We start from the raw sequence: 9,053 nt of genomic DNA on the forward strand, positions 1-9,053 counted from the left end.
CCGCGCCTCGTGCCCGGGGGACGCCCGGGGGACGCCCGGGGGTGGCGGGTGGCGGGGCCGTACCGCGCAGGTGGACGGCGCTGAGCAGCAGCAGGCGGGGCTCGGGGGGCAGCGTGGAAAGCAGCGAGGGCAGCAGCCCCTTGCTGGCGTCCCGCACCCAGGCGTTGATGCGCTGCAGGTCCAGGCTCTCGTTGCCGCTCAGGGCGTACGGGCGGGCGCCGTAGAAGCGCAGCGAGTCGTTGAGGAAGCGGGGCCGCAGCTGCAGCTCTGTGGGGCGGCGCGGTCCCGCGGTCAGTCCGGGCGCCCAGCGGGCAGCGGCGCCTCACCGGCACCCGGTGCCCGCCTCACCTGGGTGGTGGAAGATCTGTGCGGCCGAGAAGAGGCCTGGCGCGCTGGCCAGCCGCTGCAGGGCGCCGTGCACGCAGTGCAGCCCCTGCGGGTACGCCAGGAGGGCGGCCAGACGCTCCTGGGTTTCCCCGCGGGCACCTGCGGGCAAAGGGAAGCTCAGCGAGGCGCCCCGGCTGGGACAGCGGTGACACGGCGGTGCCGGTGCCCGCGGGCGGCCCCTCACCCAGCAGCAGGTGCGAGAGCCCCACGGCCACGTTGATGGGGGAGAAGAGCAGGTTGGCGTCGGGCTGGGCGGCCTCTGCCATGCGCTGGTAGAAGCGGAGGGCAAAGGTGACCAGAGCCTCGGCCACGGCAGCCCGCTGCTCCCCCGTGGGCTCCCCGCAGGTGTCGGTCGGGTCCTCGTCCCCAGGGCACGGCGGGGCGCTGGTGCCAGGCGTGGGCACTGCCGTGGTTTCATTTGCTGCGGTGTCCAGCCCCTCCGGTGTCCCCTCCGGCGCTGTGGGGCTGGGGACATCCGTGACACCCCAGCCAGGCAGCTCCTCGGGGTGAGCGCTGGGGGTGGGCACGGGCAGCACGGGGGCCCCCACGTCCTGCGAGGGAGCCGGGCTAAGAGCAGGGGGCACAGGGGGCACAGGCGGTGTCGGGGGCTCTCTGAGCAGCGTCATCCAGCTGGGAGAGGCCTCCAGAGCGAGCACCTGGGCACAGGGACTTGTGTGAGGGGGGCATGGGGCACCCGGCTGGGAGACTCAGATGAGGAGGTACAGAGGGGTGTCAGGCACAGGGAGCCCGTGTCCCTGAGCCACACTTACCGGGGTGACAGTGACCGTGGCTGTGGCCACCAGCCACGCCAGAGGCAGCCAGAATGTCTCGGTGGGCATGCTGGCGGGAGGGCACAGGTCAAGGGCAGGACAGACACCCAGCATCCCCCAGCCCGGCACGCCGCACCCCCACTCCCTGCAGCCCCCGTACCCCCACCCCGTGCAGCCCCACCCCGGGGTGCCCCTGCTCTGTTCCCCCCGGGGAGCCGGCTGTGGGGGGTGGGAGGAGGCAGCACCCCGGGCCCACCTGGCTGCCCGGCGGGTCGCTCCCTGCGTGTCCAGCGGGCGCCGGGAGATCTGGCCGGCTCCGACCCTGCCTGGTTAAAAATTAAGGAGGTTCCCGTAAATCAGCCGGGACACGGCCGGTAACGCGGGGGCAGCCGTGGGGGGCGGGCAGCGGGGTGCGGAGGCAGCCGGGATGCGGTCCCGCGTCCCGTTTTGCTCCCGTCAGCCCCCCGTCCGCGCGGGGCTCCGGCTTTCTGTCACCCTCCGCCCCTGGGAGCCCCGCGGTGGCGGGGGTCGCCGGCCGCCCCAGGCCCATCTGTCCCCACCCACCCGTGCCGGGGGCGCGGCCGCAGAACCTCGTCCCGCCCGCCCAGAGGCGTGACCATCCCCGGCACCGGGCACTGAGCACCATGGCCGGGCGGATCGCCAAGGTGGGCACCGGGGGCACCGGGACGGGACCAGGACTCCGGCGCCGCTGCGGTACCGGTGCGGGGGTCCTGGTGTCCGCACCGGAGCGGGGGCCGGGAGGAGCCGAGCTCGCGGTGCGGGAGTCCCGGTACCGGGGTGCGAAAGGGGGTTCGGAGGAGTGTTAGTGCCAGTGCGGGGATACCGGTGCCGGGGTGCGGGAGAGGCGGTGCTGGGGATGTCCGTGCCCGGTGAGGGGGTCCCGGTACCGGGGTGCGAGAGAAGCCGCGCTGGGGGATGTCAGTGCCCGGTGAGGGAGTCCCGGTGGCGGGGTGCGAGGGAAGCAGTACCGAGGTGGAGGGTCTCCGGTGCGGGGGTGACAAATACCCCTGCATGTTTCAGTTTCGTTTCCCCGGCGGGGCGGCCCCGCCCAGGGGTGTGTCCAGGATGCGGCCCCGTCCATAAAAGTGTGCCCGGTAATTAAACCCTGCCTATTAAGGCGGGGTCTGCAGGCGGTCCCGCCCAGAGGCGTGTCCCGGGAGAATTAACCTATGGAGGGGTCTCTGGGGACACACCTCGGCCCACACCTGCCCCACCCCTTCCCCGCAGGAGCTGGAGGAGGTGCGGAGCTGGAAGGGGGCCCGCGACGTGGGGCCGCTGGACGGGAACGTGCGGCGCTGGGGAGGGCTCCTGCTGCCCGTGCGTGGGGAGAGGACACGGGGGGACGTGGGGGCACGGGGGGCTGCGGAGAGTCCTGGGGAGCGGGGGCCGTGGGGGTCCCTTGCGCATGGGGGACAGGCGGGCTTGAGGAAGGATGTGCCCCTGGGGCATGGGAGGGACCGGGGGTGACCCTTGGGACGGGGCTGTCTCCCTGAGTGATGGTCCCCCTCAGGACAGAACTGGAGAGGGTCCCTCTGAGGACGCTGCGGGTCCTGGGCTGGGGCACTGGGTGGAGGTTCCCCTCCTGAGGGGCTCGGGCTGGCACGGGGGAGCCTCTGTGGGGGGCACTGGGTATCAGGGCCGGACAGGGTCCCCCCGCCATGGACGCTGTGGCAGAGGGGGCTGAGTTGCTCCCATATCCCGGCAGAACAACCCCCCATACAACATGGGCGCCTTCCGCTTCGAGCTGACCTTCTCCCCCCACCACCCGCTGGAGCCCCCCTGCGCCACCCTCCGCACCCCCATCTACCACCCCAGCGTGGACCTCGAGGGCCGCGTCTGCCAGCCCCTCACCACCCACGGGCACTGGGAGCCCACCACCCGCGCCATCCAAGGTGGGCGCCGCGGGGACAGGGGCGCAGTGCGGGGGGCGGGTGGCCCTCTGACCCCTCTGTCCCTGCAGTGCTGCAGGACCTGCTGCTGCAGCTGGACTGCCCAGACCCGCGGCGGCTGCTGCGGCCGGACGTGGCCCGGGAGCTGCAGGAGCGCCCCGAGGAGTTCCGGCGCCGGGCAGAGGAGCACACCCGGCTGCACGCCGAGCCGCGCCCCGACCCCCACGCATAAGGCAATAAATTCTCTCCATCACCTGCTCTGGCTCCGCTGTGCCTCACTGGGAGGGTGGGGGCTCCAGGAGTTGCTGTCGCCCCCGTGCCAGCCCTGGGGGATGTCACCCTCCTGGTGGCAGAGCCAGGGCTGTGCCCCAACCTGGTGACAATGCCCAGACACTCGCTTGGTGCTAGCGTTCCTCCCTCCAGAGACGAGGCCACCACCGCCTGGAACCATGGCCTTTACTGCTGGGGGACAGAGCAGGGGACGAGGAGGGGGATGGCACAGCTGGGGGGCTGTGGGGGACCCTCTCAGCGCTTCTTGGTCTTCACGAGCCCCTTGGCCACCAGGCAGCGGTACAGCTCCTGCACGTACGTGTACACGCACTTGGCGTCGGGCACCGGCAGCCGCACCATGTCCTCCACCTCCAGCAGCGGGGCACAGCCCGCCCGCTCCCTACGGGAAGGGACACGGTGGTCACCGGGGCCGGGGGCGGCCGGGGGGACCGGGGGGCCGGGGCTGCGCTCACGCACTCGGCGGTGGCGAAGGCCAGGGCGAAGTTGTCCCGGCGGGCGCTGGGCTCCAGGGCGGCGAAGTCGAAGGCGTCGGGGAAGAAGCTGTGCAGGAGGGCGCAGAAGGCCAGGCCGCTGCCCCAGCTCCCCGAGAAGTTCTGCACGTCCACGTGCTGCGCAGACAGGGGGGTCAGGGCACCCCCGGGCCCCCCACCGGACCCTCCCGCCGCCCCCCGCCTGCGCTCACCGGGTACCCCCGGGTGCGGGCGCGGCACCACTCCAGCAGCATCGTCTTGACCGTGGCGGCCCCCCCTGAGCGCCGCAGGTGTGGGGCTGGGCCCTTGGCAGCCCTGGGGGGACCTGGGCTGTGGGATCCCCACATCCCACCGTCCCTCATAGGGACCCCAAGTCCCTCTGTGACCCCACTGCCCCGTGGCTCTGGGCCCCCAATGCCCCACTGCCCCACGGTCACACAGCCCCCCCGTCCCAGCGCCACACTACCCTACGGACCCCCCATTCCTCCCTGTACCCCTCATTGCCCCATGTCCCCCGATATCCCCTCTGTCCCATATCCTCTCTCTCTGGCCCATGTCCCCCTGTAGCACCACTGCCCCACAGAGCCCCAGTTCCCCTATACCCCATTGCCCTGTGCCCCCCAATACCCCCACTGTCCCATGCCCCCCAATTTCCCCTGTACCTCCCACTTCCTCATGGCTTTCCAACACCCCCACTGCTCCATGACCCATCCATCCCACTGTCCCTGGCTGTCCTATAACCCGCCCAAAACCCCGGGTCCCCCGTTCCCTCAGTGCCCCTCCTGCCCCCCACGGAGCCAGGCTCCCCTCACCCTCCGAACTTCTCCAGGATGGCGCTGCGCCCCTGTGCCCGGGTCCCCAATCGTGGCCGTCCCCCAGCCCCCTCCAGCCTCAGCCTCTGGCCCGCCGCACCGGGGGCTGCCTTGTCCCGTGTCGCCCCCGCTGGAGCACCCCTGCAGGCACACGGGGGTGGGACAGCCATGAGCAGGGGGCTGTGGGGTGCCATCCCTGCCGTGGGGTACTGGGGTGCCACCCGTGGGGACACACCTCTTGCTGCCCCCAGTGTCCTCGGTGGTGCCGGCTGCAAGGAGAGAGGAGGGGTCAGAGGGGTGGAAGAGGGCACCCACACCCCCGGGGCACCCCTGGGGCTCAAGGTCCTTTCCCTTGGGGAGGATGGACACTGTGGGGCAGCAGTGACCCCAGGACACTCGGGTGCCATCGCCCAAACGGCTCTTACCTGTGGGGGATGCTGGGGATGCCGGGGACATAGGGGATGTAGGGGACATAGGGGACGTGGGAGATGCAGGGGACATGGGGGACGTAGGGGATGTGGGGGACATGGGGCTGGTGGCCCCCTCTGGGGACGAGCAGGGAGGGAACTCAGGCCACAGCTCGTCGTCCTCGTCCTGAAGCCAAGTGGGTTCCTGTAAGCAACAGGCAGGGTGGCACTGCCAGCACGGTCAGTGTCACTCACACAATGTCCCTGGCACTGTCATCCTGGCCCTGGCACGCTCACCGTGGCCCAGTAAAGCCACCCTTGTCCCCATCCGTATCGCAGCTGCCCTCCCCACCGCCTCCTGCCCTGGCTGTGCCGCCACCTCCATTCCAACCCCTCCTCACCTGTCGGCGCCGGGCGTTGTCCGCTGCTGCCGGCGCCGTTTTTCCCTCGGTACCCTCCTCGGCACCCCCTCCGGTGCCCCCGGCTGTCCCTGCCTCGGCATCGCCAGCACCACCCCCGGCCTCCCCGGCATCGCCCCCGGCACCCCTGGGTGCTTCTGTCCCGGCATCCCCGGCAGCCTCTCCCCCCGCGCACCCCCCTTGTCCGAGGTGGGGGTTTCAGCGTCTCCCAGAGCCTCCATGTTGCTGCGGTCTCTGCTGCAGGGGCACAGGGCTGTCACTGGGGTGCCCCCCCATAGCCCCCCAGCCCGGCTAACCCCTTCCTGTCACTGTCCCCATGCCCTCCCCAGCCCTGGCACTCCTACCTTGGGCACCCCAGTTGCCCCACTCCGGCTCCCCCACGCCCCATCCCGGCACCTCAGCAGCACAGCCCGGTCCCCTCACGTCTTCCTGCAGCCCCCCAAGCCCCAAACCAACCCTCCCATTGCCCTCCTGCCCCATGTCAGCACCCCTGTGCCCCCTCCTGCCCCATGTCCCCTCCCGGCCACCCAGCTCCCATCCCGGCACCGCCATGTCCCCCTCCCGGTCCCACATATCTTCCCACTGCCGCTCCCCTATAACCCCTTCCCGGTCTCCCTTGCTGCCCTCCGGTGCTCCTCCCCGGTGCCCCCCAGCCCGCACGCTCCCGGCCGCTCCCGTTCCACCCCCGCCTCGTGTAGCCCCGTTGTCCCGGAGCCCCTCGGCCCGTACCCTCCGGCTGCTCCCGCTCCGCCGCCCCGGCTGCGCCCCAGCCCCCCCGCCCCGCGCTATTTTTACCCGGCGGGGGCAGGTGCCGCCTTCACTCACCGCCCACCCGCGGGGCACGCGTGGGGCCGGCCGGACACCCGGGCACGGCTGGGGATGGGGAACGCTCCGACAGCCCCGCCCGGACGGCGGCGACACCCCAAAGCAGCCCACGGGGAGGGGACCGAACCGCGCCGTGCGACCCGAGCGACACAGGGGACACGGACACCCTGGGCAGGGACCGGGAGACCTGGGGGTCACAGGCACCCGGGCGAGGTGGGGAACACAGACACGAACACAGAGGTGTTCGGGGGACACACCGGGGACACGGGCACACGGGGGGCGTGGGGAACACGGGCAGCGCGGGGGGACCAGATTCCCGGGGGACAACGGGAGACACAGACACGTGGGGACACAGGTCACACGGGGACAGCCCGGGCAGGGCGGCGGGACACGGGAGGACCCAGGGAGACGAGGAACAGGGGACACAGAGGGAAGGACCCGAAGCCCCCCGGCCATGCCCGGGTAAGGTCCCGGCGATGGCCACGCCCTCTCTTGTCTGGACACGCCCCCTTCCCGTGACCCCGCCCCCTGCGGGGCAAAGGCCGGGCCGAGCGCGCGCTCCGCCGCTCCCCTCCCGCTGCTCGGCCGCCGCCACGCCCCTTCCGCGAGACCAATCAGCGACCGAGATGCAGCCCTGGTCCCGCCTTCTCCTGCACTCGATTGGTCGGTGCCGGCGGCGGGGCGGGGCCGCTGCGCGGGTGGGCGGAAGCGCGGCGCCCACGTGGTTCCTGCAGGGAGCCGCCGCCGGGTCCCGAACCGAGCGGGACCGCGGGGGTCCAGGGGGGCGGATCCGAGCGGGGTCGGGCTCAGAGGGACCGTGATCGGGACCGGAACCGAGCGGGGCCGGTGCTGGCCGCCATGGATCCGCTGCGGGCTCAGCAGCTGGCGGCCGAACTGGAGGTTGAGATGATGGCCGACATGTACAACCGGTGAGGCCCGCCGGGAGGGAGCACTGGGGGCGTGGGGGTACCGGGGCGTGTCCGTGGCTTGGGAGAGACTAGCGGGTGCCAGAGGCACTGGGGGACCCTGGGGTGCTGGGGTTGGAGGGTATGCGGGGGTCCTAGGAGATGCCCTTGAAATGGGGAGGGGAACCGGAGATGCCTGAGGATGGGGGACGGCGGGGGGTCCTTGGGGTGGCGATGACGGGGGACGCTGGGCTTGCTGGGGTGCAGAGGCCGGGGTCCCGCTCGGTGCAGGAGGTGCTGGGGTGCAAGGGCTGGGCGTGCCGGGGACGGCGATAACGGGGGGCGCTGAGGTGCGGGGTCGGGGTCCCGGGGGTGGCGATGGCGGGTGCAGGGGGTGCAGGGGTGCGGGGCCGGGTCCCGGCTGGCGCGGGGCTCAGGCGCGGTGCGGTCCGTGCAGGATGACCCAGGCGTGCCACCGCAAGTGCGTCCCCCCGCACTACAAGGAGTCGGAGCTGTCCAAAGGGGAATGCGTGTGCCTGGACCGCTGCGTGGCCAAGTACCTGGAGGTGCACGAGCGGATGGGCAAGAAGCTGACGGAGCTGTCGCTGCAGGACGAGGAGCTGCTCAAGCGAATGCAGCAGGGCAGCGGCACCGCCTGAGCCCCCACCCATCACCCCAATAAACCCGGGGCGTCTGCTGTGCTCCCCTCGCCCCCCAAACCCACCCTGTGGCCGTGTGTTGGGGTGCGTGGTGCCCGTGGTTGTCTGCTAGGAGCCCTCCTTGTTGTCCCCGGCTGCCACGTGCCGTGTCCTTGTGGGGGGCACCCCTGGTTCCCCCCCCGTCTGGGCCCAGCCCATGTAATCCCCCGGATTAGGCAGAGCTGGGCTGAGCCCCTTGTAATCCCCAGTGGGGTGGGACAGGGCTCAGCCCCTCCCTGTCTCTCTGTGCTGGGGGTCAGCAGAGGGGACAGCCGGGGGCCCTGCACAGGGACACAGCCCCGGAGGGGCAGGGCACAGGGACACCCTCACAGGGACACTCCCAGAACAGCCAGCCCTGTTTGAGGATACACCGATGGGACCACGTGGGGACAACCCAGGGACACCTCTGCCTGGGCAAAGACCACGTGGGGACAGCCAGAGACCACGGGGGAGCGGGCAGGGGGACAGCCACCTGGGGACAGTCTGCAAGCACACAGACAGACACGCCCACACACCCCTGGGGACACTTGGAGGGGACAAGGGACCCGGGGGGACACGGACACCCAGCGAGTTACACCCGCTGAGGGACACCCCACGCTGTGTGAGGGACACCTGCCGAGGGGCAGCCGGGGGTGACACCCCCAGAGGGGCGGAGGGCAGGGGCTGGGCGCTGTCCCTGCGCCGGCAGCGTGCGCTCCATCCGTGTGCCGGCGCCTGCGGGAAGTGGGTCAGGCTGTGCAGGGTGCGGGGGTGGCTCCGCGCCCCGCGGCTCCCGTGACACCCGCCAGCGCTCCGCGAGGGGTGCGGGGTGCCGGCGGCACGGCAGCCTGCGTGTCACCGGCCCCGCGGTGGCGCCGGGGGTGCGGCGTGTCCGGGGGTGCGTGTGGCCGCACGCCCCGCGGGGGGTGTCCGTCTGTCCCCCCCGCGGCGCCCTGCACGCCTCGCTGCCCTGCCACCCGCCGCTTCCATCAATATTTCAGCAGCAGCAGGCGGTGACCTGGATCGACGGTGGCCCACCCACAGCAGCCAGGCCCCGCTCTCCCAAAATAAGACCATTTTTAATAAATAATTTCCCACCTTTTGGTTCCTGTTGGGGGTTTTTCCCGCTCAGGATGGGAGGGGACCCCCTTCTGCATCCTGCACCCCCCCCCCCCCGGCC

At 71.7% G+C, this 9,053-nt stretch overlaps 3 protein-coding genes across 8 annotated transcripts in view; 2 read left to right on the forward strand and 1 right to left on the reverse strand.

Annotated features, from left to right (window-relative positions):
• Nucleotides 1-5,191, reverse strand: part of SERPING1 (serpin family G member 1) — a 6,782-nt gene extending 1,591 nt beyond the window's left edge. The window contains exons 1-11 of one of the 4 annotated variants that reach the window (XM_041402251.1): nucleotides 5,066-5,191; nucleotides 4,876-4,909; nucleotides 4,641-4,781; nucleotides 4,041-4,143; nucleotides 3,815-3,966; nucleotides 3,322-3,737; nucleotides 1,414-1,479; nucleotides 1,158-1,227; nucleotides 572-1,043; nucleotides 349-486; nucleotides 64-267 (exon numbers count right to left, since the gene is read on the reverse strand). In XM_041402251.1, the coding sequence (XP_041258185.1) occupies nucleotides 64-267; nucleotides 349-486; nucleotides 572-1,043; nucleotides 1,158-1,227; nucleotides 1,414-1,479; nucleotides 3,322-3,518 (1,147 nt within the window). In that variant the 5' untranslated portion in view covers nucleotides 3,519-3,737; nucleotides 3,815-3,966; nucleotides 4,041-4,143; ... (1 more) ...; nucleotides 4,876-4,909; nucleotides 5,066-5,191. The other 3 variants (XM_041402252.1, XM_041402255.1, XM_041402253.1) reach the window with 3 other exon arrangements.
• UBE2L6 (ubiquitin conjugating enzyme E2 L6) lies at nucleotides 1,420-3,310 on the forward strand. 3 transcript variants are annotated; one of them, XM_041402257.1, is made up of 4 exons: nucleotides 1,420-1,822; nucleotides 2,406-2,495; nucleotides 2,884-3,070; nucleotides 3,139-3,310. In XM_041402257.1, exons 1-4 carry the CDS (start codon nucleotides 1,802-1,804, stop codon nucleotides 3,297-3,299), a joined length of 459 nt encoding a protein of 152 aa, XP_041258191.1. In that variant the 5' UTR covers nucleotides 1,420-1,801; the 3' UTR covers nucleotides 3,300-3,310. The 3 variants fall into 3 exon arrangements, with proteins under 3 accessions (XP_041258191.1, XP_041258192.1, XP_041258190.1); XM_041402258.1 differs by lacking the exon at nucleotides 2,406-2,495; XM_041402256.1 differs by lacking the exon at nucleotides 1,420-1,822 and having other exon boundaries at nucleotides 2,348-2,495; nucleotides 2,884-3,310.
• Nucleotides 5,192-6,989: 1,798 nt separating the features above from the next.
• On the forward strand, nucleotides 6,990-7,915 carry TIMM10 (translocase of inner mitochondrial membrane 10). The gene is made up of 2 exons (XM_041402196.1): nucleotides 6,990-7,220; nucleotides 7,654-7,915. The coding sequence occupies exons 1-2, from the start codon at nucleotides 7,150-7,152 to the stop codon at nucleotides 7,853-7,855; spliced, it is 273 nt and encodes a 90-aa protein (XP_041258130.1). The 5' UTR covers nucleotides 6,990-7,149; the 3' UTR covers nucleotides 7,856-7,915.
• The last annotated feature ends 1,138 nt before the right edge of the window (nucleotides 7,916-9,053 follow it).

The sequence above is a fragment of the Onychostruthus taczanowskii genome, unplaced genomic scaffold, assembly GCF_017590055.1.
Source record: "Onychostruthus taczanowskii isolate IOZ18803 unplaced genomic scaffold, ASM1759005v1 scaffold195, whole genome shotgun sequence".
In the NCBI taxonomy this organism is placed as follows: Eukaryota; Metazoa; Chordata; class Aves; order Passeriformes; family Passeridae; genus Onychostruthus; species Onychostruthus taczanowskii.